This window comes from Rhinoraja longicauda, chromosome 4 (assembly GCF_053455715.1).
Source record: "Rhinoraja longicauda isolate Sanriku21f chromosome 4, sRhiLon1.1, whole genome shotgun sequence".
NCBI lineage: Eukaryota > Metazoa > Chordata > Chondrichthyes > Rajiformes > Arhynchobatidae > Rhinoraja > Rhinoraja longicauda.
Genome location: NC_135956.1, coordinates 87,468,808 through 87,496,488, shown reverse-complemented (window position 1 = coordinate 87,496,488; position 27,681 = coordinate 87,468,808). Strand labels below are relative to the sequence as shown.

Sequence of the window (27,681 nt, the reverse complement as noted above, 5' to 3'; positions counted from 1 at the left end):
TTGGTGCTAAGTTGCTTGAGAATTGAAGCTACACCCATTCAAAAAGTGCTCCATAAATAGTCCTGATGTGCCTTTTTAAATGGTGAAACGGCTTTGGTGTTAAGGAGGTAAGTCATTGACTGCAGGGCAGCAAGCTGTTGCAGTCATGGTATTTGTGTGGTGTGTTCAGTTGAGCTTCTGGTCAATGATGTTAATGGTGTGAGGCTTGCAACAGTAGTGCCTTGAACTCCAGGATAGGGACTTAGAATGTCTGACAATTTTCTGAGCAAGTTTGGAAACATTTCCCATTCATTAACATGAAAACTGACAGGACTATAATTCTTAGCTTCTTTAAACAAGGGTCTTTAAAACGTCTTTAATCTTATGCTTCCACCGTTCCTATATTTAAGGAGAATTGGAAAATGTAATTGCGTTTCAACCCTTCAATTACTCACCTGGATGAAATGGCAGTCAAGAGCCTACAATCTTACTAGAAACCATTTTTTTTTAATCCCATCCAATAATTTATAAATTCAGTTTACCAAAGCTTTGGCAATGCCCTTTTAATAAAATGAAAAGTACTCGCCAAACTGAAGCTTCCCCGGGCAATATTCCCGCAATCGCAAGAGATGTAACACTATCCCTAATACCTCCACTCTCACTTCCATATATTGTGCCTAGCAACCCTTCAAGGTGAGATGGAGCTTAACGTGCACCTCCAGTATTGTCCATTATTGCATTCAGTACTCCCAATGTGGGCCCCTTTACATCTGCGAGACCAAGCATAGACTGGGCAACTGTTTTGCCAAACACTTACTTGCACTCTGTCTGCCAAGGCTGGCCTGAAATCCCAGTTACTAGCCATTTTAACTTCTTCCCATTCCCAAACTGACCCTTTGTACTTGACCTCCTCTATTGCTAGAGTGATGTCACACACAAACAAACTCTTATCCTGCTTGGGAGGCTTACAACTCAACAGTGCTGAACATTGAATCCTCCAGTTTAATGTAAATCCCTTTATGTTGCCCCACACACATGTATTCCTTAATGAGCTGTTTTCTATAATCCATTAACTTTCATAGTCTTATAGGATGGATCCGGGCCTTTTGACCCTCCTTATCTGCAACGACCATCAAACATTTATCTGCACTAATCCCATTTATCTATTTTGCATTACCATCAGATCTCCCCCTAATTCTCTGTCCTCCACATGTACAAGAGGCAAATTACTACAAGCCCATTAACCTACCAACTAGCAGATATTTGGCAAGAGGAGAAAACCACCTGTGCCACCCCAATAATTTAAATCTATGCAGCCATTTAATAATATATCTTTATATCTGCCACAACGTTAGATAGCCTGCATATAACTCTGTGGAGATGTGATAAATTCATCTTCCTGTCATGGCATGTTACCAACAGCTCAGCCCGCACAATCTAATCTCGCAAGAATGTGAACAGTAGAGGTTATGCAGATTGCTTGGAATCCGAGAATTTCCAACCCCTTTATTATTTACTTGAAGGACCGTTGCCATCTTCCTTCCTTGGTCATTAGTTTTTACATGGATCACAACCATTCCCCCCCCCTTCTTTGCCCTTTTTGTGGTTTCCCATTTCACTGGCACCAGAGAAATGATTCATGTGCAAGGCCCCTATTTGCCCACTGACCAAACCCTAATTACCACTGAGTTGCTCTATTTGCTGCACTTTAAGGTCCATAATTTTTTATATAAGCAATTGAATAACAGTTTGAATCTTATATTCTTTGAAGAATATTTCCATTATGTACACTAATTATCCAAAGTAGTTAATAAAATTATATAATATGCTTACAATTATAATCAGAAGTGATAATCTTTTAACTATTTGCAATAGATAATTGTTATAGTTTATCAGTTTTCTATATTTGTGAATGTGCATGTCACATTTGAAAAATTGCAAACGGTTTTAATTTTAAATAAGTATGGCTGTGCACTATTCTTTTATTTACTCTGCACCAAATATATTTTTCTGCAGGGAGCAAAAGCACTGGGCCAACACTGAGCCAGAATGACCTGGCCATCCTTCTGAACCTACTGAGGTCCAAGAACAACCTTAGCCTGGCACATCTTGCGCAAATACTGAATATTAAAGTGAATCCTGAAACTCAGCAGCAACTCAGCACAGTGAACCTTCCAACTGGAGTCTTGGCAGCAGCTGCTCAGCAGCAGCAAGAAGTTGAAAAGCCACCACTGGTAACGCCACCTCTCCCACCTCAACCACCACCACCACCGCCACCACCACCTGCCACACAGCCACCACCCAAAAGTGAACTGGATTCTGCTCAGGCAGCCATTCAGAGTGCACTTGCTGTTTTATTGGCTCAGCTGATTAAGACCCCTCAGCCAAAAGAAAAGGAAGTTGTCGTCGAGCAGGAGGGCATTGCTGCTGATGTGGAGGTGCCAGCTCAACCACCAGAGCCTCCGACCGAGCCGACCATTCCCAGTATGTTGGCATGCAATTACCTTTCACTTTCTGAATTTATTTATGCGGTGCTGCCTCGAAGGGCCGAACGGCCTACTCCTGCACCTATTGTCTATTGTGTATTTTGAATTCTTCTGAGCATAACATAAGAATTTTTTTTAAATCGCATGGCAGTTCTCTAGACATTTTACACTAGGATCACTCCATATTTTCTCCCCCTTTGCTATTCTTGTAATGTATGTTTAACAATTAAGCATCATAGCATCATAACACCTTCGCTCAGTCTGCCTTAACCAACCTGATCTCCCGGTGGCTGAGCACTTCAACTCCCCCTCCCACTCCCAGTCTGACCTTTCTGTCATGGGCCTCCTCCAGTGCCATAGTGAGGCCCACCGGAAATTGGAGGAACAGCACCTCATATTTCGCCTGGGCAGCTTGCAGCCCAGCGGTATGAACATTGACTTCTCCAACTTTAGATAGTTCCTCTGTCCCTCTCTTCCCCTCCCCCTTCCCAGTTCTCCCTCTATCTTCCTGTCTCCACCTATATCCTTCCTTTGTCCCGCCCCCCTGACATCAGTCTGAAGAAGGGTCTCGACCCGAAACATCACCCATTCCTCTCTCCTGTGATGCTGCCTGACCTGCTGAGTTACTCCAGCATTTTGTGAAATAAATACCTTCGATTTGTACCAGCATCTGCAGTTATTTTCTTACACTATCATAGCATCGGGTATCAACAATCTTGGTTTAATTCCTACACTTTTTCATGCAAGACCAAATTATGATTCCTACTGTATAGGAAGGAACTGCAGATGCTGGTTTAAACCGAGTCTGAAGAAGGGTTTCGACCTGAAATGTCACCTATTCCTGCTCTCCAGGGATGTTACCTGTCCCCGCTGAGTTACTCCAACGTTTTGTGTCTATCTTATGATTCCTACTGTCTGGTTAGAAACATTTCCAGAATCTACCACTGAGAAATGTTCCTGTTTATATGGTTCACACTTGCGTAATTGGTTGCTTGATCCCTTGAGTCATTTGAACATGCTGTGTCCCAAAATGAAACACTTTTGCAGAGGTACACCTTGAAAAGAGCCAATCCACTCTAAGGTTGGCTGCTTTGGAGGAATCTCTTGGACCTATGAACAGTAAAAATGCATGCAACTGTATAGGTACAACAATGCAGTATATAATGAAAATAATAAACTGCAGGTGCTAGTTTACAAAAAAGACAAAGTGCTGGAATAACTTAGTGTGTCAGGCAGTATGTCTGCCAGAACATGGATAGGTGATGTTTCGAGTCGAGGCCCTTCAGACTGAAGAAAAGTCCCAACCTGAATGGAGACCGATCCATGACATCCTGAGAAGCTGCTGGAGATACAATGGCCGTTAAGTTACTCCAGTTGTAATACAGTATGTTAGCTTGATCAGTTGCATTTGTTTCTGTTGTACTGCATAATCTTGATGGTTTATTGATAACTGACTGAGAAGTGTAAGAGCATATATCACTTTCGGCTGGAGAGAGCATTGGAACAGACTATTGCTGAGACGCAAATCGTTATCCAGCTTTGGAGGGAAAGCAAGACATGTTTCAATGACTCATGAAATTCCAGTCATAACTTTGTAATTTGAATCATGTTGAGTGTAAAGCTTTGCATCCTGAAATGCCACTTTGTTCAGAGCTTGAACAATGAAGTTAATGAATCGTACAGGAGAGGTGACCATTCATTTTATTCTGTCTCTGGCAGCTCTTAGAAAGAGCATTCCAGTTAATTGCACTTGGTCCTTTTCCCTAATTTAACTTTTTTCCCCTTTGTGCATCTATTTTGTTAGTTTTTGTCAAGTTCAGTTTAAGTTAATATTTTTAATGAATCTGCTTATCAGTAAAATCAATCTTAACATCCTTATAATTTTAAATAATGTTACCAATTGTTGTCTGAACAACAGTTAAGACATTGTCTGAGAGTGAAGAATGCCAGCCTCTAATTACTTCACATAGTAATATTCCTCATGTTCAGTGTAATATTGGCTCACCTCCTGTGTACATTTTGTTGCTTTGCTTTACTTGAGTCCAGCACCCAGAATTAGGCAGAATAAAACAGGAGGTTTAGTAAAAAATATATAAGGGTTGCTTTGTTTTTATTTGTAACAATGTTTAATCTCTCTAAAATTCAAGTAAATGAACTGAGTGAGCATCATGGAGTGTCTTAAAGAAAGGAAACAGGTCCATTGCCTCCACACTGACCAAGTATCCATCCATGGCGGTGTATGAAATCATGAGGGAAATTAGATAGGCTGAATGAATTTACAGAGTCTTAATTTGGCATCTTCAGTGATTTGTGTACGTGGTCTGCCAGAATGGTCTCTCAATTTTTACCATTTTACCTTAATTATAGGATTTAGTTATTAGGAAAAAGAATTTTAGCAGTTTCATTTAACATCTTTTAAACTATTGGTCTCTTGTTATTAAATTGAGTCTGTCCTTCTTATTCTGATATAAAGCATTAACAAAACAGAAAGGGGAAGCTGGAAGCCAGCTCGTTATCTTTTATAATAGTTAATATTGCAGTGGAATTGTAAAGAGTTTTGCTCACATTAGATCATTAAAACTTTGCCAATGTGCAACATTAAGGCCTTGCGCACAGTTTAGATGAGAATTATAATATGTATCGCATTGAGTAGCTCTAGGTTTAAAATCTTAGAGATACATGGCAATCATACGCAAATTATTAAACTGAGGGAAAAATAGATTTGTAAATATGGTCTTAAACTGAACTTGGCAGAATCAGAAACGCTATTAAATTGGGAAGTACAGAATTCGGACAAATGGTGAAGCTCTTGCATAAAAAGTGATTAATACTCAAATATCACTCGGCAAGTAGTGGGGCAACTAAAAACCTGATTGTTGAATGCCTTCTCAGAGAAGGATTAATAGTGTCTTGTTTTTTGTAATGGTTCCAAGGATACTGGAATCTTGCATTAAAGAGTCAACGTGCTTCTGCAAACTGCCTTTTGCTGCAAGACACATGTGGATAATAGAATGACTAGAATGTAATGTTATCATGATACCTGTGTTCAGGGATTTTCACTGAGCTTGTCGTTAAAATATGAAAGTCAGTATTTTAAATTTGACTGATTCAACTTGATTCAGTTTGTGTACAATGGTAAATTAAGGTTGCAGCACATAAGGCGTGTACAGTTCTTTGAAATGTGACATAACACCACGGACCTGATATACGTTTCAACTTTCCATCCATTGAAGTGATAGGCATGCCTAACCCCAGATGTTTTATACTTTGACATCTTCAGCAACTTCCTGTTAGTTGTGGGGAGAAACTTTATTAAGTGAGCTGCCTCGTCTTCCCTTGCATTTTTTCATTGTGGTGTTGATAAGACTGACTAGTTACTAGGGAATGAGTGTTCCACCGCTGAGAAACAACTTTTTCTTCATAATGCATGCGCCTGAAAAAGGTGGTTTGATTTGATTTTTTTTTAAATGGTATTGTAATGTAAAATGTGGTCATAATGCTGACTTCTTGCAATTTCAGATTTCATTGATCACTCCACTGGGCTTTTGGATCTTGGTGTCTCAGATCAGTCACCACCTGCACATGAACATCCTCGAATCCTGCCCCCAGACCAGAGACCTCCAGAGCCCCCAGAGCCACCGCCTGCGTCAGATGGAAACTTTCAGGCCGAAGACCAGCACAATTCCACCACCACCCCTTGCTCCACGGGTGATCCAACTGCGGGAGTGAAGGCAGCCCTTTTAGAGCTTTTAGCCCATCACGAAGCCAAGGAACAGGGACAGGCAGCTGTTGACTATCGAGCAGGTGGCAGCCTTAGAACTGCCGCAGACTACGGGGATGGATTTGGGACATCGTACTCATCTAGTAATTTCAATAGCGATGGGTACAGCAGCAGGCATGGCTGCACTGGAGGAAGGGGCACCTTCCTGGGTAGTGCAGACGCCCCCAGTCACTCACTTCTGGAATCAGTTTCGTCTACATTCAGTGCTCCATCATCTCGTGCTAGTGGTGCGCACCTACATTCTGGTTATTCGGAGGCCTTTTCTAGCTCAGTGACAGGTTACGGAGAAGGGATTGGTTATCACAGCAACAGTGCAATGCAGTTTACAGGAGATAAAGACCACAGATTTGAATACAGCCGCGCTGCTCTGCCCCCGTTGGGTTGCAGTGGGAGCAATCCTGCAGCAATATCTGAAAGTACTAATAGTGCAAATGTGCCTCTTGCTAAAAAGCTGCAGAATTATGGATATGTTGCCAACAGACAAGAGAACCTAGCTGCCAGTGGCCCTCTTCATGGACAGAACTGGGGTTCCCCTGGGCGCGGAGGAGGTTATCCTCATGCCTATAGTGGGCATATTAGCACACCAACCATAGGAGGAAGAGGCAGAGGTTTACCATATTGATTTGCAGACTAGACTTCATATGGTGTACGAGAATGATACACTGATAAAAAGCTGGGAAGTCCTCTGCATTGATGCCGTTTGTAGCAGGGATTTTTTTAAAATGTAAAGTGTACATTTGAATGCAAATGCAAATACAAGTTATTAGATTTGACAAATTTGATGTGTGTTCTATTACAAAACTGATTTGTACTTGCAGAGAAGTAATGAAGATAACACTGGGCTTCTCTCATGAACTGCAACATTTCCCCCCCCCATCCTTTGTTCTTCTGTTTTAAATGGATTCTTTTTATGATTCTCTTTTAACAGGTCACACCCATTGGTATTATAGCAGTTTTGAACAGAATGGTATTTCTAGGCTAGCTGACATTTGAGGTACTTGTTACAAAAACTTAGCAAGACTATGTCAAAAGATTGGCAAAAATCCTGTACGTGAAGTGCTTTTCTGAGTTTGGACCAACTATCTATTATCTGTGAGATACTAGACTCTGCTAATCTCTTAAGTAGTATGCTTTTAGAATAAATATCTAATTAGCAAGTAGTTGTCAGTTCTTGAGCTTGGCATTAGTGAAGGAAATGTGATTAATTCACATTCTGCCTGAACTAAAAAAACACCTAGTGATTTACCCTTTTTATATAATAAGAACAGCAAGTGTGTGGTCCATTTTTTCTAAAACAGGACATTTGTCAGAAACTTCAAGTAAAGTACATGCAAACAACTGTTGCCTTGATTTGTAGTCTACAATCACAATTCTTATTAAGTAGAAACAAATACAAAAAGTAACAGACATCTGGTTACCCCAATATTTCACATGAATCTTTCTGTTTATTCGAGCAGTTCCTTTTTGCCCGTTGACAAAAGTAATTTACATTGCATAAAACAAAGTGATTTGCCAGCCAGGTGTGGAAAAGAGGGTTGTCAGTGGAGATCTACAGACATTGGTGACGTTTCTCACAATGTGTAGTACAAGACAGTTACTATATATTTTAAAAAAATCAAAGCCCATTGCAATGTGAGCTGTAGTTTAAAATAAAATTTCAAATGACAATTAATATTTCCTGAAAAATGAATGTTTTGTAAATCGATCTCTATACAACTTTATGAACCCACTTTTACTGAGCTATCAGATCCCACGAGTGTTTGGTTGCTTTGAGGTGTCACTGTCTGCTGTAAATAATCGGAAATGGTCAGAAGGCAGCTTGTGACGAATGAAGCTGATGGGACTCTGTTCTGGGCTTGTCGTGGCTTATTTGGTTCTGCCACCAGAAAGATGGAACCTGCCCCGTTGAAAATTTGATGTAGAATGGAGTTTTCATCTCTGAACTTCCTGTTTTGTTTTTGGACATAACAGATCTAAAGCTCTTTGCATGTTTGAAGGTCCCAGGTTTATTGAATTATCAAGAATTTCTGTTTTTATGTTAGAATTCCTGCCATTTAATTCACATGGAGGTATAAAAATGCGCAGAAGTGATCTGTTCTTGGTGAGCATGATGGGTTGGGCACGGTGTTCCACATCTTGATTCACTAGTCTGCTCACCATAATCCATGTTGGCACCAAGTCCTACTATGCAAGCTTACTGGGTGCAGGAGATAGCAGTAAATATCATTGCAATGAAATAACTGCTGTATTTGATAGGCACATTTGATTTTGCAGTTTCATGTTTTGCATTAGTTCAATCTAAAAAAGAAAAAGCATGTTTCTGATCATAGACCAGTGAAATGTTATAATAAATTTATTATTTTGCATTTTAGCCCATTGTGATATATTCAGCGAATTTGTAGTAAATTTCCAACCATACACAAATCTGGCAAAGATGTATAAAATTAGTCTGTTATAGCTGTTTTGGGGATATTACCCTTGATGTGGAAAGAATTGGAAGATATGGTGAGTTGAAGTTTTCAGAGTCCTGCATAAATTATTGAAGCAAGCTTTTTCCCCAATAACAAAATAATCCCGTCATGATTAATTGCGGTCAGAACTGCAGTCAGAATTTTGAGTGAAATATAAGTGTACATTTCAAGTTTATTTTGTATTGCTCTATTACCTGTGCCCACAATGTGTTTAAAAAAAACAAAACCATACAATACAAGTTCTCTGGTGCCCAAACATACTAGACATCCATATTTGCTGTGAACAAATGCCCTGTACAAGAAACCCTATTGTTACACTTGTATAAATTGAGTCGATTTTTAACTTTCGCTGTTGTGCATGAAAGGTACAGGTTAGAAATCATTCCAAAATTATAATCTACTCGGGGATAAATGGGCACATTCATATTTTAATGCAAACCCAGCTGCAAAATGCTTCCCCTTTCACCCTAAATCAGTTGGGTGTTTTTTTTCCCTTTCAAATTTTCAGGACATCATTCTGTTAGCCTACTTCATATTCACTTCTGAAGAATTCAAAGAAAAAGCTATTTATACTGTAATGTTTTATGAATACTATGGCCTTTTCAAAAAGTTACATGTAATTTGTTAAAAAAGATTAAATTCTGGCATTGTAATTTTGTATGGATCTGTAAATAAAGATGGAGATTAATTTCTGCAAAACTTATGTTTGTCTACGGTCGCTATGAATGTGGAAAGGATACTGCTCTTCAATGGATGGCAGTATGCAGAACCTTGAACTGAATGCAGCCTCCAGATTAATGCTGCTTTAACTTAGTTGCAAAATAAATGTTTAGATTCAATGAAAAATGCGATTTTTTGAAGAAGAATTATCAAGAGTGCGGTGGAACCAGATGGCCAATTGAAAATTTAAGAAAGAGATGCAGAGGTAAGAAAATGTCCGTGATTGAGGACAATAATATTTGGAACTCGGTTTTTGGAAACAGTTTTTCTGCAAGAAATCTTTTAATTTATATAAATTAAATAATAATTTTTACTATACTGCAAAGGAATTCTAAATTGTCTGCTTTCCATGTTTCCTGCTTCTAAACCTTTCTGTAAAAAAAAATGTTTATTGACATGGGTTAATTAAAGGCCATCAGAATGTGTTTCGGACTTTTCAGAATCATATCATTGGTTGCCAACCCTATGCTCTAGAACCTTTCCAGAGCAGCCACAAACGAGAATGAGAAAACAGTAGTGAGGTAGACATTTGCCTGACCCAAAATGTTGCCTATTCATTCCATCCACAAATGTTGCCTTACCCGTGGAGTTCCTCCAGCACTTGATTTTTCCCTCAAGATTGCAGCATTCTGCTGTTCCTTGTATCGTCATTTTTTAAAACAATTATTGGATAAATGACCTATGGAACAGTGTTCCCTTCATGTTCAAGAAGAATAATCCACTGTGGTTCTTCAAGTGGCACAAATGCATTTCTTTTAAGAAAGCTAGAAAATGTTGGCATATCGAAGATGAAATATTCTGCTTAGAAATAGAAGTTGGGGTATTTTCATTTTGTATCTTGTTTGATTCTCCAGAGGAAAATGTAAATGTTAGAAAATGTGAAAAGAAAATGCCAGAGATGCTCGGTTCATGAAGATTGGGAACATGGTGTTCCAACGTGGGGAAAATCCTCAAATATTCCCATATTTTGGATGAGTTCACATCAATTGGGAGGGAGTATGTCGACAGGATGTATTTGAGCCGCCTCTCACAGTTTAGATTGTAGCTGATTTAATTGTACCTCACCTTGCAGCTACTATGGCAACTATCAGCTCCTTCCTTGTGAAGAATCTATCTAGTTTCCTTAAAATATTGAAAAACTGCTTCCACTGTCTTTTGACGAGTTTGAAAGGCAAAGTATCTTGGGAGAAAAGGTCTTGCCTAGTCTTAAATGGATAATTTGTAGTTCCAGTTTCTCCTACATGAAATGTTTTCTCCACATCCATTCAAGTCTCCTCAATATCTTGTGTTTCATCCGTTCCCCTCTTTCTCCAATCCAGCAGATGCAAGCCTGACTTACCCATTCTTTCCTCAAGCCAGCCAGTCCCTTCTGGATACCAGTCTATAAACCTCTGAACTGTTCCAAGATGTTCAACAAGACTAATGTTGTATGTAATGCAGATAAAGTCTCTCCATCATCTTATACAATTGAAGCACCCACGTTTGTGTTCAATTCCCCTAACAAATTATATTCCTTCAGCTAAATTCTGAGACAAGCCTTTTTTGTCTACACTGTGTTAGCAATATTCTGGGTCAAATAGTTAAATAAACAAATGTCACAGGCATGTAGAGATAAATGTAGAGTGTTTTCAGTTGAATGTGTATATTGCCTGTTATTTCTCTAATCTCTCACAAACTGTAGCTTTCTAAATGTTTTTGCTACTTTCAAAATGAATTATGTTAATGTGCAGTTGTGCAGAGGTCTCCAGGGCCTGTACACTTACTGATTTGACTCCAGCTTTCAATCGTCCCCTGGTTTACTGCTGCTTCCTATTCCAGGTACTGTCTCTGCCTCGAAACCCTCTCATACCAGATGTGCTTGAGGCTAGAGATTCATTGTGATGTTGCAGAGTATTTTCCCGGATGATATACAGGTGTATGAGAGCATTTTCCATAAACTGCCCTTGTATCTGCTCCTGATTTTTATGGGATGAGGGAGAGAGGATAGAAAGGTTCATGTGGACAGTCTTTCTCACTGCTGAACCCCTCTTGTTCCATACAGGATGAAGAATGTGTGGCAGGCAGGTTGCAAGAGATGATTTGTAGCGAAAATATATTTTTTATTTCCCCTCTTAAAATGATATTGATGTGTTGAAAAAATTGATGGCTGGCAAGTGGATGTTAACCTAGTTAAATGCAGTTGGCATGTACACTGGTTTAACTAATAGAACATGTGAAAATCAAGAGAATCGGACCTTGGTGTGTGCGCTGACCATATAAAATTAAAGTCCTACATTAGATTATTTTGGCTTAAATTGAAGTGTATGGAATTTAAGACAGATTGTTGAATGGATACAAAATGGTCTAAAGGCTGACTGAGGAATAATGAGCAAGTATCCACATCACAAATGTCCCAGAGGATTTATTTTGGGACTGGAACCATTTGCCATAAACGATAAGAGGGGAATTTGCCGATGAGACTCTGACATTACAGGTAAAGTATGTGAAAGTATTTACATTTAAAAAAAAAAATGGCTTTGAGTAAATGGGCAAAATTATGCCCGATAGATTCCAACGTCAGCAAATGTAGTCATTCATTTGCTTCTGCAAAACATTTTCTAAATAGTAAAAACCTACAGGTATCATCAGATGGCTGGAGAGACTATAGACAATAGGTGCAGGAAGAGGCCATTCGGCCCTTCGAGCCAGCACCACCACTCAATGTGATCATGGCTCATCATTCTCAATCAGTACCCCGTTCCTGCCTTCTCCCCATACCCCCGGACTCCGCTATCCTTAAGAGCTCTATCTAGTTCTCTCATGAATGCATTCAGAGACTTGGCCTCCACTGCCTTCTGAGGGAGTGAATTCCACAGATTTACAACTCTGACTGAAAAAGTTTTTCCTCATCTCCGTTCTAAATGGCCTACCCCTTATTCTTAAACTGTGGCCCCTGGTTCTGGACTCCCCCAACATTGGGAAAATGTTTCCTGCCTCTAACGTGTCCAACCCCTTAATAAAAAGCGCTATATAAATGTAATGCATTATTATTATTATTATTATTATTATGTTTCGATAAGACCCCCTCTCATCCTTCTAAATTCCAGTGTATACAAACCTAGCCGCTCCAGTCTTTCAACATACGACAGTCCCACCATTCCGGGAATTAACCTAGTAAACCTACGCTGCACGCCCTCAATAGCAAGAATATCCTTCCTCAAATTTGGAGACCAAAACTGCACACAGTACTCCAGGTGCGGTCTCACTAGGGCCCTGTACAACTGCAGAAGGACCTCTTTGCTCCTATACTCAACTCCTCTTGTTATGAAGGCCAACATTCCATTGGCTTTCTTCACTGCCTGCTGTACCTGCATGCTTCCTTTCAGTGACTGATGCACTAGGACACAAAGATCTCGGTGTACATTCCCTTTTCCTAACTTGACACCATTCAGATAATAATCTGCCTTCTTATTCTTACCACCAAAGTGGATAACCTCACACTTATCCACATTAAACTGCATCTGCCATGCATCCGCCCACTCACACAACCTGTCCAAGTCACCCTGCAACCTCGTAGCATCTTCCTCAAAGCTCACACTACCACCCAGCTTTGTATCATCTGCAAATTTGCTAATGTTACTTTTAATCTCTTCATCCAAGTCATTAATGTATATTGTAAATAGCTGCGGTCCCAGCGCCGAGCCTTGCGGTACCCCACTAGTCACTGCCTGCCATTCTGAAGGGGACCCATTTATCCCCACTCTTTGCTTTCTGTCTGTCAACCAATTTTCTATCATATCATTGTATATGTAACATATAGGCATGATGCAGGTTATATAAAAGTAAACTCAGACAAGATTGTAATAATTTCATACTGTTGGTTATATTCAAAACAAAATGTCCACAAGGAAATATTTTTTTTATTAGGGTGGAAGGAGCTGTAATAGCACCACCTTTGGTTGGAGGATTGTAAATGATTGAATAAACCACAGTACAGCTGTGCAGTCATGTTCCGTTACCGTCAGCAGTGAGTTAACTTGTTATTCTGTGTCTGAGCTCAAGATATCACACCGTCCATATCTCTCGTTCCCCTTTATTGCTGACACTCAGTCTGAAGAAGGGTCTCGACCCAAAACGTCACCTATTCCTTTTATCCAGAGATGCTGCCTGACCACTGAGTTACGCCATCTTTTTGTGTCTGTAGCTCCTCCGTACAATGTTATAAGTCACCGCTTCACATAAATTGATTACTGTGTTTCTTACATCAAGCAATGACAAGTAATTCAAAATTACTTTATTGGTTCTTAAATGTTTTGCGATTGCTTACAGTAGATGCAATATAAATGAAAGCTCTAGTATTTATCTATTTATTTTACTGGTCCAAAAAAAATGTTAAGCGTTGATGATCTGCACAATAACCGCTAGGAGGCATCAGAGACCTAATGTTACAGGTGGAATAACAATAGTGTGATGTCTGAGGAAGGGTCTCGACCCGATACGTCACCCATTCCTTCTCTCCAGAGATGCTGCCTGACCCACTGAGTTACTCCAGCATTCTGCGTCTACCTTCAATTTGAACCAGCATCTGCAGTTATTTTCCTACCCATTCCAACATGCACTGCACTTTGGTGATGTATGGGAAGGAACTGCAAATGCTGTTTTACACGAAAGATGGACACAAAATGTTGGAGTAACTCAGCCGCACAGGCAGCATCTGTGGAGAGAAGGAATGGGTGACGTTTCGGGTAGAGACCCTTCTTCAGTGCAAATCTTCTGGACTATTGGATGCTATCTATTAACACTTCAACACACTTTAATTCACTTTAAAAATAAATATTTCACAGTATTCGACCCGAAACGTCACCCATTCCTTCTCTCCCGAGATGCTGCCTGACCTGCTGAGTTACTCCAGCATTTTGTGAATAAACATTCCAGTGAACCTGGTAATTTTCAAGGGAATGTGGGAAACAGATCTGGGATTTTTTTTTCAGGCAGTGTGGTCAACAGAATCAGATTAAAGGAAAATAGACACAAATTGCTGGAGTCACGGAGCATATCTGGCATATCACGTCACAGGCAGCATATCTGGAGAGAAGGGGTGGGTGACGTTTTGTCAGACTGAAGAAGGATCTCGACCCGAAACGTCACCCATTCCTTTTCTCCACAGATGCTGCCTGCCCCGCTGAGTTCCTCCTGCCTTTGGTGTCTATCTTCGGTTTAAACCAACATCTGCAGTTCCTTCCTAAACAGATTAAAGGAAGTGCAGGAAGCAAGCCTCTGGTGAATGGATGGAGGGAGGGAAGGGTGCTGTACCATTGCAGGAGAGGTTTGGGCCCAACCGGTCCACTTGGTCTAGTAAAATCCAAAAGTCTGCTAGTTTGGTTACCAAAGTCCCAAACTAATGAGACTAATGAACTTTTTCCATACAACATTCTCCAATATAACGATGAATCCAGATCTAAACTTTATCGAGATCCATTGGGCAACCATTGTTGATTGTAGTCTGCAATCATATGGCAAAGATAAGCACCGCAGTGCCTGTCCGGCAAAGGAAAAGTTAGGCGAATTTTTTGTAAATAGATTTTATTAGAACTGCAAAGTTCCGTTAGTTGATGTTGGTATATTATTGTGTAGGAGGGAATTGCAGATGCTGGTTTACACTGAAGATAAACACAAAATGCTGGAGTAACTCAATGGGACAGGCAGCATCTTTGGATAGAAGGAATGGGTGACATTTCGGGTCGAGTCCCTTCTTCAGACTGAGAGTCAGGGGAGAGGGAGACACAGAGATATGGAAGGGTAAGGTGTGAAAACGATACATCAAAGATGACAAAGCTCAAGGAAAATGTAGAATAGATCATTGTGAGCTAGTGGAAGGTGACAACGAGACATACAAAGATAACATTTAATCAGGAGTGCAGTCAGACTGGTCAGAGAACTCGGATGAGAGGGGGAGGGAGAGGGGAAAGCAAGGGTTAATTAATGTTAGAGGTCAATATTCATACTGCTGGGGTGTAAGCTGCCCAAGCGAAATATGCGGTGCTGTTCTTCCAATTTGCACTAGGCTTCACTCGGACAGTGGAGAAGGCCCAGGACAGAAAGGTCTGTGGGAATGGGAGTTAGTATTTATCGGGCAGACGATACAAGGCCTTCTACGCCCGCACCTCCAGACTCAGGAACAGCTTCATCCCCAGGGCCATAGCTGCTATGAACCGGTCCTGCAGAGCCGGATGGTCACATCGCACAGTGATCCGGCACAGATCTACTTGCACTTTATTCTGTCTTGAAACTGTTACAATTTGTTTTGTTGGGTTGCTGTTGTTTAAACTAACTAAATTATTGCATCGTATGGGAGGCGCATTCCCAATCTCGTCGTACCCCTGTACAATGACAATAAAGATATATTGTATTGTATTGTATTTGGCAACCAGCAGATCTGGTAGGTTTAGTAGGACTGAGCGGAGGTGTTCAGCGACAATTTTGGAGCCTGTTTATCAGGGGGGAACCGCCGAGAATTAAGGGGACTGAAAATGGATTGTGCTAAAAATGGTTTGTGATAAAATGGAATACTTTGTAACTAACAGCATCCTTTATGTGGGGACCATTTGCATACCTTGGGTATGCAAAACAAAGAATATCACTGTGACTTGTCACATGTGACAATAAAGTATCATTCATTCATCCTTCACGGTGGTCACGGTGGTGCAGCGGTAGAGTTGCTGCCTTACAGCGCTTGCAGCGCCGGAGACCTGGGTTCGATCCCGAGTACGGGCGCTGTCTGTACGGAGTTTGTACGTTCTCCTCGTGACCTGCGTGGGTTTTCTCTGAGATCTTCGGTTTCCTTCCACACTCCAAAGACGTACAGGTTTGTAGGTTAATTGGCTTGGTAAATGTCAAAATTGTCCCCAGTGGGTGTAGGATAGTGTTAGTGTGCGGGGATCGCTGGTCGGCGCGGACCCGGTGGGCCAAAAAGGCCTGTTTCCGTGCTGTATCACTAAACTAAACTAAACCATCCTTTTTCAGCATATATTAATTTTACTTTACAACATCCTCCTCACTCGAAATCTGATAATTTATTGTACATAGACACAAAACGCTGGAGTAACTTAGCGGGACAGGCAGCATCTCTGGTGAGAAGGAATGGGTGAAGTTTTGGGTCGAGACCCTTCAGTCTAGTCAGGGGAAAGTGAAACGAGAGAGATATAGACGGTGATGTAGAGAGATATAGAACAAATGAATGAAAGATATGCAGAAAAGTAACGATGATAAAGGAAACAGGCCATTGTCAGCTGTTTGTTGGGTGAGAAGGGGAACCTGGTGCGACTTGGGTGGGGGAGGGATGGAGAGAGAGGGAGTGCATGGTTATTTGAAGTTAGAAATCAATATTCAACCACTGGGCTGTAAGCTGCTCAGCCAAATATGAGATGCTGTTCCTCCATTTTGTGATTAGCCTCACTCTGACAATGGAGGAGACCGAGGACAGAAAGGTCAGTGTGGGAAGGGGAATTAAAGTGTATGGCAACTGAGAGATCAGGTAGGTCAAGGCAGACTGAGCGAAGGTGTTCTCAGCGAAATGATCACCCAGTCTATGTTTGGTCTCCACGATGTATGTGTCCATATCTTGAACAACTGATACAGTAGATGAGATGCAAGTGAACCTCTGCCTAACCTTAAAGGATTGGAGGGGTCCCTAGACAGAGTCGAGGGAGGAGGTATCAGGAAAGGTGTTGCACCTCCTGCGGTTGCAGGGGAAGGTACCTGAGGAGGGGTTGGTTTGGGTGGGTAAGGCAGAGTTAACAATAGACAATAGGTGCAGGAGGAGGCCATTCGGCCCTTCGAGCCAGCACCACCATTCAATGTGATCATGGCTGATCATTCTCAATCAGTACCCCGTTCCTGCCTTCTCCCCATACCCCCTGACTCCGCTATCCTTAAGAGCTCTATCTAGCTCTCTCTTGAATGCATTCAGAGAATTTGCCTCCACTGCCTTCTGAGGCAGTGAATTCCACAGATTTACAACTCTCTGACTGAAAAAGTTTTTCCTCATCTCTGTTCTAAATGGCCTACCCCTTAGTCTTAAACTGTGGCCCCTGGTTCTGGACTACCCCAACATTGAGAACATGTTTCCTGCCTCTAACGTGTCCAACCCCTTAATAATCATATGTTTCGATAAGATCCCCTCTCATCCTTCTAAATTCAAGTATATACAAGTCTAGCCGCTCCAGTCTTTCAACATATGACAGTCCTGCCATTCCAGGAATTAACCTAGTAAACCTATGCTGCACCCTCTCAATAGCAAGAATATACTTCCTCAAATTTGGAGACCAAAACTGCACACAGTACTCCAGGTGCGGTCTCACTAGGGCCCTATACAACTGCAGAAGGACCTCTTTGCTCCTATACTCAACTCCTCTTGTTATGAAGGCCAACATTCCATTGGCTTTCTTCACTACCTGCTGTACCTGCATGCTCCCTTTCAGTGACTGATGCACTAGGACACCCAGATCTCGTTGTACGTCCCCTGTTCCTAACTTGACACCATTCAGATAATACTCTGCCTTCTTATTCTTACCACCAAAGTGGATAACCTCACACTTATCCACATTAAACTGCATCTGCCATGCATCCGCCCACTCACACAACCTGCAAACATTAGCAAATTTGCAGATGACACAAAGCTGGGTGGCAGTATGAACTGTGAGGAAGATGCCATGAGGTTGCAGGGTGACTTGGACAGGTTGTGTGAGTGGGCGGATGCATGGCAGATGCAGTTTAATGTGGGTAAATGTGAGGTTAACCACTTTGGTGGTAAGAACAGGAAGGCAGATTATTATCTGAATTGTGTCCAGTTAGGAAAAGGGGACGTACAACGAGATCTGGGTGTCCTAGTGCATCAGTCACTGAAAGGAAGCATGCAGGTACAGCAGGCAGTGAAGAAAGCCAATGGAATGTTGGCCTTCATAACGAGGAGTTGAGTATAGGAGCAAAGAGGTCCTTTTGCAGTTGTACAGGGCCCTAGTGAGACCACACCTGGAGTACTGTGTGCAGTTTTGGTCTCCAAATTTGAGGAAGGACATTCTTGCTATTGAGGGCGTGCAGCGTAGGTTCACTAGGTTAATTCCCGGAATGGCGGGACTGTCGTATGTTGAAAGGCTGGAGCGACTAGGCTTGTATACACTGGAATTTAGAAGGATGAGAGGAGATCTTATCGAAACGTATAAGATCATTAAGGGATTGGACACGTTAGAGGCAGGAAACACGTTCTCGATGTTGGGGGAGGTCCAGAACCAGGGGCCACAGTTTAAGAATAAGGGGTAGGCCATTTAGAACGGAGATGAGGAAAAAGGTTCAGAGAGTTGTAAATCTGTGGAATTCTCCGCCTCAGAAGGCAGTGGAGGCCAATTCTCTGAATGCATTCAAGAGAGAGCTAGATAGAGCTCTTAAGGATAGCGGAGTCAGGGGGTATGGGGAGAAGGCAGGAACGGGGTACTGATTGAGAATGATCAGCCATGATCACATTGAATGGCGGTGCTGGCTCGAAGGGCCGAATGGCCTACTCCTGCACCTATTGTCTATTGTCTAGTGTTTAAACTGGTTTGACTGTAAATCTCCCCCTTCCAGCGCTGTGTCCTTCTGCCGCACCTGGTGCTCTCTCTGCGGGTCCTGCCTCGTTGCCCGGACTGGTCGTTTTTGTCGCTACACCTTTCACTTCAGTGGGCCCGCGCTCTCCCTCCTCCTCCATCTTCCCCCCTCTCCCTCTCCCTCTCCCTCTCCCCCTCCCTCTCCCCCTCCCCCTCCCTCTCCCTCTCCCCCTCCCCCTCCCCCTCCCTCTCCCCCTCCCCCTCCCCCTCCCTCTCCCCCTCCCCCTCCCCCTCCCCCTCCCCCTCCCCCTCCCCCTCCCCCTCCCCCTCCCTCTCCCCCTCCCCCTCCCTCTCCCTCTCCCCCTCCCTCTCTCTCTCCCCCTCCCCCTCCCATTCCTCTCCCCCTCCCCCTCCCTCTCCCCCTCCCCCTCCCTCTCCCTCTCCCCCTCCCTCTCTCTCTCCCCCTCCCATTCCTCTCCCCCTCCCTCTCTCTCTCCCCCTCCCCCTCCCATTCCTCTCCCCCTCCCATTCCCCTCTCCCTCCCTCTCCTCCTCCCTTCCTCTCTCTCCCTCCCTCCCTCTGCACCTTTCCCCTGCCAGTCCCACCTCTCCCTCCCTCTCTCCCTCCCTCCTTCCCTCTCCCTCTCTCTCTCCATCCATCCCTTCCTCCCTCCCCCGACGGTGCCGCTCCTCCCCAGTCCCGCTGCACCTTGCTGCTGCTGCTGCTGCTGCTGCTGAGGTGGTGACGGTTGGTGGTGACGGTTGGTGGTGGCGGTTGGTGGTGACGGTTGACGGTTGGCGGCGGCAGTTGACGGTTGGCAGCGGCGGCGGGGATGAGCCTGGTGTCAGGGGCGAGGTCGCTGCTGCGGCGCCGGGCGGCGGCAGGCTGGAGTCGGGCCTGCGGACAGCGGGGCGCAGGTAGGCCCGGGGGTGGGGGGGGTCACACTGTCCTGGGGATCAGTGCCCTGGGGGTCAAATTGTCCTGGGGTCAAAGTTCCTGGGGGTCAAAGTCCTAGGGGTCACACAGTCCTAGGGGTCACACAGTCCTGGGGGTCAAAGAGTCCTGGGGTCACACAGTCCTGGGGGTCACACAGTCCTGGGGGCACACAGTCCTGGGGTCACACAGTCCTGGGGGTCACACAGTCCTGGGGGCACACAGTCCTGGGGGCACACAGTCCTGGGGGTCAAAGTCCTAGGGGTCACAGTCCCGGGGGTCACACTGTGCTGGGGGTCAAAGCCCTGGGGGTCACAGTCCTGGGGGTCTCACAGTCCCGGGGGTCTCACAGTCCCGGGGTTGAGGGGTCACGGTCCCGGGGTTGAGGGGTCACGGTCCCGGGGTTGAGGGGTCCCGGGGTTGAGGGGTCACGGTCCCGGGGTTGAGGGGTCACGGTCCCGGGGTTGAGGGGTCACGGTCCTGGGGTTGAGGGGTCACGGTCCCGGGGGTCAAAGTCCTCGGTGAGGTCACGTGGGGCGCGGGACGGTGACGTCACAATGTCCTGTATTTGGGAGTGAGATAGTTGGCAACCCTAGTCAATAGACAATAGACAATAAGTGCAGGAGTAGGCCATTCAGCCCATCGAGCCAGCACCGCCATTCAATGCGATCATGGCTGATCACTCTCAATCAGTACCCCGTTCCTGCCTTCTCCCCATACCCCCTCACTCCGCTATCCTTAAGAGCTCTATCCAGCTCTCTCTTGAAAGCATCCAACGAACTGGCCTCCACTGCCTTCTGAGGCAGAGAATTCCACACCTTCACCACTCTGACGTCACAGAGAACGTCACCCATTCTTCCTCCTCCTGAGATGCTGCCTGTCCCACTGTGTTACTCCAGCATTGTTGTCCCTATCTTCGGTGTAAACCAGCACCTGCCATTCCCCTCCTACGCAGTTATATACCTATTCAGATTTTACTATTTATGGCATGGATCCACAAAAGTGCAAGTGATCACTGACTGATGAGTCTGAAGAAGGGTCTCGACCCGAAACGTCACCCATTCCTTCTCTCCAGAGACGCTGCCTGTCCCGCTGAGTTACTCCAGCATTTTGTGTCTACCTTCTTATATTTTTGCCTCTGACTAGACGGAGTACAGTTTTTTTTTCTGAAGGTTTGTGGATTTATAGACAATAGACTATAGGTGCAGGAGTACCTGCCTTGTGTGCTGAGGTGACAATGTCACAATATCCCTGAAATGTCACACTTAGGCTAATTTTAAAAGATGCAGTAAAATGAAAGTACAACCAAAAGCGCTTAACATGTCAATTAAGTACTTGCAGAAGTACTTCAAGAAAGGTCTGAAGAAGGGTCTTGACCAGAAACGTCACATAGAAACATAAAAAATAGGTGCAGGAGGAGACCATTCGGCCCTTCGAGCCAGCACCGCCATTCATTGTGATCATAGCTGATCATCCACAATCATTAACCTGTGCCCAACTTCTCCCCATATCCCTTGATTCCACTAGCCCCCAAAGCTCTATCTAACTCTCTCTTAAATTAATCCATTGATTTGGCCTCCACTGTCACCTTTTCCTTTCCTCCAGAGAAGCTGTCTGACCCGCTGAGTTACCCCAGCTTTTTGTGTCTATCCTAAGTACTTTTGAAGTGTAATCACTGATTTGATTTAGAAAACACAGCAGTGCACTTGCACAAGTCAAGCTGCCATATTCAGCAAAGTGGTAATGTCCAGGATGTTGACAAGGATAAAACATTGGTCAATGCACCCGAGATTAACTCTCTTTATCTTTGAAATAGTGCCAATTGATCTTTTTAAATATGATGTGACTGGACAGGTCAGAGATAATCTCAGTTTCTTATCTCATCTGAGCCACTGTTTACTCTATCAAGTGGATACAAAGGACATAAACACACAATTCTGAAGAGCAAAGTGGATATTCCCTTGTTCTGGTTCACATTTCTCCCTCAATCTAGATTCCGAAAAGATCAGATGTGCAAGGTCATTATTGTTTGTTAGAGCTCAATGCGAGCAGATTGGCTGTCACCTTTAGAAAACATAGAAAACATAGAAAATAGGTGTAGGAGGAGGCCATTTGGTCCTTCGAGCCAGCACCGCCATTCATTGTGATAGTGGCTGATCATCCACAATCAGTAACCTGTGCCCAATTTCTCCCCATATCCCTTGATTCCGCTAGCCCCTAGAGCTCTATCTAACTCTCTCTTAAATTCATCCAGTGATTTGGCTTCCACTGCCCTCTGTGGCAGAGAATTCCACAAATTCACAACTATCTGAGTGAAAAAGTTCCTTCTCACCTCAGTTTTAAATGGCCTCCCCTTTATTCTAAGACTGTGGCCCCTGGTTCTGGACTCCCCCAACATTGGGAACATTTTTCCTGCATCTAGCTTGTCCAGTCCTTTTATAATTTTCTTCATTAAAAATATCACTAACATGATTATTTATTCACAGCAAAGTGCCAATATACTCCAGCGGTATGAACATTGACTTCTCTAACTTTAGATAGCTCCTCTGTCCCTCTCTTTCCTCTCCCCCTTCCCAGTTCTCCCACTGTCTTCCTGTCTCCAACTACATCCTTTCTTTGTCCCGCCCCCTCTCTGGAGGGAAAGAAGCTTGGGCAGTTTACACCCCAGCGGTATGAACGTTGACTTCTCTAACTTCAGATAGTTCCTCTTTCCCTCTCTATCCCCTCCCCCTTCCAAGTTCTCCCACTGTCTTCCTGTATCATAATAATAATAATATAATATATTCCTTTATTTGTCCCTCACCGGGGAAATTTACAGTGTTACAGCAGCAAAGTGGATAGCAAGAGATCATTCATTATAAATAAAAGTAAAGACAAGGATAAATTGTCATCAGTTTACTGTGTATTCCTTAACTGTTACTGTTGACTCGTCTGCTGGGAGCAGTGCTGGTTGTGCAGTCTCACAGCAGCGGGAATCCTACTATATCCTGTCTTTGTCCCGCCCCCTCCCCTGACATCAGTCTGAAGAAGGGTCTCGACCCGAAACGTCACCCATTCCTTCTCTCCTGAGATGCTGCCTGACCCGCCGAGTTACTCCAGCTTTTTGTGACACCTTCGATTTGTACCAGCATCTGCAGTTATTTTCCGACACAAAGTGCCAATGATGTTCTATTTTGAGAAATAAAAGGTGCTATCCAAATGCAACTCTTTCTTTCAACATTTTCGACACTGTTGTCTGTTCTAATATATGGGAATAAATAAAATTCTCTGAAAAATAAGATGTTTTAAATTTGTTCTCTCGTGAGCCAGTTAAATATTGACACTCTTGCCTAGAAATCAAAGAATACAAAAAATATTTATTCCTGACCAAAAACCAGATGTACAGGAAACTGTTGGATTATATAAAACACTTAAGCAGAGTCTGGGGAGTGGAATCACATTTTTGTAAATGTTTGACTGGGTGGTGCTGGAAGCATTGCAAAGTGAACGTGGATTCCACCTCTAAAGAGACTTTTAATTTTATAAAATCTTCATTTTCATTTCTTTTGCTGCTGGCACATTAAAATGCTTCTTATTGGAAATTTGATTCTTTTTTTCGCTGTGAAACACCTCAAATCATTCAATGACGAAAGCAGCAAACAATGCAAATCAGAACAACAATAAAATGGACGGCGTGTGTAGGAAGGAACTGCACATTATTCTGGTTTACACTGAAGATAGACACAAAATGCTGGAGTAACTCCACGGGGCAGGCAGCATTTGGAAGGAACGGAAGGAGCTACTGAAGGAACGAGATGGGAATAGATAGGGTGAATGCACAGATTATTTTGCCCAGAATAGAGGAATCAAGAACCAAAACCAGACAGGTTTCTGCTGAGAGGGGGAAAGATTTAATACGGACCCGAGGAACAACCCTTCCACACAGAGGGTGGTGAGTGTATGGAACAAACTGCCAGAGGAGTCAAGAGAGTTTTATTGTCATATATATGTACCAAAAGGCAATCATGAAATTCTTACTTGCATCAGCACAACAGGTTTATAAACACACTACTCAAAAGTCTGAGTGAGATAGTTGGCACCCCTAGTTCCAGAGGTGACCTCAAGTGTGCAAGGAAAAATTTTCACTTTGGAAATGACTAAGTCATACCTTTGATTTTAAATACATGAACAGGAATAGATCAGATAGAAAACTATGAAGTCTGAAGAAGGGTCTGAAGAAGGGTCACGACCTGAAATGTCATCCATTCCTTCTCTCCAGAGGTGCTGTCCGTCCTGCTGAGTTACTCCACCTTTTTGTGCCTATCTTCGGTTTAAACCGGCATCTGCATTTAGACCTCATTTAGACAATAGGTGCAGGAGTAGGCCATTCGGCCCTTCGAGCCAACACCACCACATTCAATGTGATCATGGCTGATCATTCTCAATCAGTACCCCGTTCCTGCCTTCTCCCCATACCCCCTGACTCCGCTATCCTTAAGAGCTCTATCAAGCTCTCTCTTGAATGCATTCAGAGAATTGGCCTCCACTGCCTTCTGAGGCAGAGAATTCCACAGATTTACTACTCTCTGACTGAAAAAGTTTTTCACTCCTCATCTACTGCATCAGTCTGAAGAATGGACCCGAAATGGATACTGTGACTGAACAACGCTGACAGGAAGTTTTGAAACTGGAGAGTTTTACATGGTTACATTTGGGGTCCAAAAGCCATTTATGACTAACATAACCTAAAGAAAAATTAACTAGGTGGAATCAGTAGAGCTTGCCATCAACGGATGTTGACTTTAGCAATGAGCAATAATTTACATGAGAGGGAAAATGGCAGTGAGAATTTAAATATATCCCAATGCTTATAATACACCCATCGGGACCAGTTATTATGAAACCTTTTTTGACAAGAATAAAAAAAGCAGAGCTGCTCTTGAACATTTACAATGATTAGCACAATAAGACAGAGCGATATCTTCAATGCTGTCTGACCCCATCTCATCACATTTGTTTTTAAAACACTCTACTACATCTTTGAGTTTAGTAGGGGTCTCGACCCAAAACGTCACCCATTCCCTCTCTCCTAGATGCTGCCTGACCTGAGTTACTCCAGCATTTTGTGATACCTTTAGTCTAGTTTATTTTATTTTATTGTCACGTGTACCGAGGTACAGTGAAAAGCTTTTGTTGCGTGCTATGCAGCCAGCAGAGAGGCAATACATGATTATAATGACTTGAATGAAGGGATTAAAAGTACCATTAGCAAATTTGCAGATGATACAAAGCTGGGTGGTAGTGTGAACTGTGCGGAAGATGCTATAAGGTTGCAGGGTGACTTGGACAGGTTGTGTGAGTGGGCGGATGCATGGCAGATGCAGTTTAATGTGGATAAGTGTGAGATTATCCACTTTGGTGGTAAGAATAGGAAGGCAGAGTATTATCTGAATGGTGTCAAGTTAGGAACAGGGGACGTACAACGAGATCTGGGTGTCCTAGTGCATCAGTTACTGAAAGGAAGCATGCAGGTACAGCAGGCAGTGAAGAAAGCCAATGGAATGTTGGCCTTCATAACAAGAGGAGTTGAGTATAGGAGCAAAGAGGTCCTTCAGCAGTTGTACAGGGCCCTAGTGAGACCGCACCTGGAGTACTGTGTGCAGTTTTGGCCTCCAGATTTGAGGAAGGATATTCTTGCTATTGAGGGCATGCAGCGTAGGTTTACTAGGTTAATTCCCGGAATGGCGGGACTATCATATGTGAAAAGACTGGAGCGACTAGGCTTGTATACACTGGAATTTAGAAGGATGAGCGGAGATCTTATCGAAATGTATAAGATTATTAAGGGGTTGGACACGTTAGATGCAGGAAACACGTTCCCAATGATGGGGGAGTCCAGAACAAGGGGCCACAGTTTAAGAATAAGGGGTAGGCCATTTAGAACTGTGATGAGGAAAAACTTTTTCAGTCAGAGAGTTGTGAATCTGTGGAATTCTCTGCCTCAGAAGGCAGTGGAGGCCAATTAATAGACAATAGACAATAGACAATAGGTGCAGGAGTAGGCCATTCAGCCCTTCGAGCCAGCACCGCCATTCAATGCGATCATGGCTGATCACTCAATCAGTACCCCGTTCCTGCCTTCTCCCCATACCCCCTCACTCCGCTATCCTCAAGAGCTCTATCCAGCTCTCTCTTGAAAGCATCCAACGAACTGGCCTCCACTGCCTTCTGAGGCAGAGAATTCCACACCTTCACCACCCTCTGACTGAAAAAGTTCTTCCTCATCTCCGTTCTAAATGGCCTACCCCTTATTCTCAAACTGTGGCCCCTTGTTCTGGACTCCCCTAACATTGGGAACATGTTATCTGCCTCTAATGTGTCCAATCCCCTAATTATCTTATATGTTTCAATAAGATCCCCCCTCATCCTTCTAAATTCCAGTGTATACAAGCCCAATCGCTCCAGCCTTTCAACATACGACAGTCCCGCCATTCCGGGAATTAACCTAGTGAACCTACGCTGCACGCCCTCCATAGCAAGAATATCCTTCCTCAAATTTGGAGACCAAAACTGCACACAGTACTCCAGGTGCGGTCTCACCAGGGCCCGGTACAACTGTAGAAGGACCTCTTTGCTCCTATACTCAACTCCTCTTGTTACGAAGGCCAACATTCCATTGGCTTTCTTCACTGCCTGCTGTACCTGCATGCTTCCTTTCATTGACTGATGCACTAGGACACCCAGATCTCGTTGAACTCCCCCTCCTCCTAACTTGACACCATTCAGATAATAATCTGCCTTTCTATTCTTACTTCCAAAGTGAATAACCTCACACTTATCTACATTAAACTGCATCTGCCATGTATCCGCCCACTCACACAACCTGTCCAAGTCACCCTGCAGCCTTATTGCATCTTCCTCACAATTCACACTACCCCCCAACTTAGTATCATCTGCAAATTTGCTAATGGTACTTTTAAGAGAGAGCTAGATAGAGCTCTTAAGGATAGCGGAGTCAGGGGGTATGGGGAGAAGGCAGGAACGGGGTACTGATTGAGAATGTTCAGCCATGAACACATTGAATGGCGGTGCTGGCTCGAAGGGCCGAATGGCCTCCTCCTGCACCTATTGTCTATTGTCTATAATCGAGCCATACACAGTGTACAGATATATGATAAGGGAATAACATTTAGTGCAAGAGAAAGCCAGTAAAGTCCGATCAAAGATAGTCTGAGGGTCTCCAATGAGGTAGATAGTAGGTCAGGACCGCTCTCTGGTTGTGGGATGATTCCGTTGCCTGATAACAGCTGGGAAGAAACTGTCCCTGAATCTGGAGGTGTGCGTTTTCACACTTCTGTACCTTTTGCCTGATGGGAGAGGGGAGAAGAGGGAGTGGCCAGGGTGCGACTCGTCCTTGATTATGCTGCTGGTCTTGCTGAGACAGCGTGAGGTGTAAATTGAGTCAGTAGAAGGGAGGTCGGTTTGTGTGATGGTCTGGGCTGCGTCCACAATTCGCTGCAATTCGTTGTAGTCTTGGATGTAGCTGTTCCCAAACCAAGCCGTGATGCGTCCCGACAAAATGCTTTCTACGGCACATCGGTGAGGGTTGTTGGGGACATGCCAAACTTCCTAAGCCTTCTGAGGAAGCAGAGGCGCTGGTGTGCTTTCTTGGTCGTTGCCTCAATATGGGAGGTCCTGTAGAGGCAGCATCTCTGGATAGAAGGAATGGGTGACTCTTCGGGTCGAGACCCTTCTCCTATCCAGAGATGCTG

The 27,681-nt window shown here is 43.6% G+C and overlaps 2 protein-coding genes across 7 annotated transcripts in view; both read left to right on the top strand.

The window, feature by feature from the left end:
* Positions 1-9,842, top strand: part of LOC144592952 (cyclin-dependent kinase 13-like) — a 65,526-nt gene extending 55,684 nt beyond the window's left edge. For all 3 annotated transcript variants that reach the window (XM_078398321.1, XM_078398322.1, XM_078398320.1), the window contains 2 exons: positions 1,996-2,463; positions 5,985-9,842. In XM_078398321.1, the coding sequence (XP_078254447.1) occupies positions 1,996-2,463; positions 5,985-6,868 (1,352 nt within the window). In that variant the 3' untranslated portion in view covers positions 6,869-9,842. The remainder of the gene's footprint in view (positions 1-1,995; positions 2,464-5,984) is intronic.
* Positions 9,843-19,558: 9,716 nt separating this feature from the next.
* sugct (succinyl-CoA:glutarate-CoA transferase) overlaps positions 19,559-27,681 on the top strand; it is a 378,390-nt gene continuing 370,267 nt past the window's right edge. For all 4 annotated transcript variants that reach the window (XM_078398318.1, XM_078398316.1, XM_078398319.1 and 1 more), the window contains exon 1: positions 19,559-19,914. Coding sequence is in view for 3 of the 4 variants with exons in the window: in XM_078398316.1 (XP_078254442.1) it covers positions 19,830-19,914 (85 nt within the window). In the remaining variant the exon portion in view is untranslated. The remainder of the gene's footprint in view (positions 19,915-27,681) is intronic.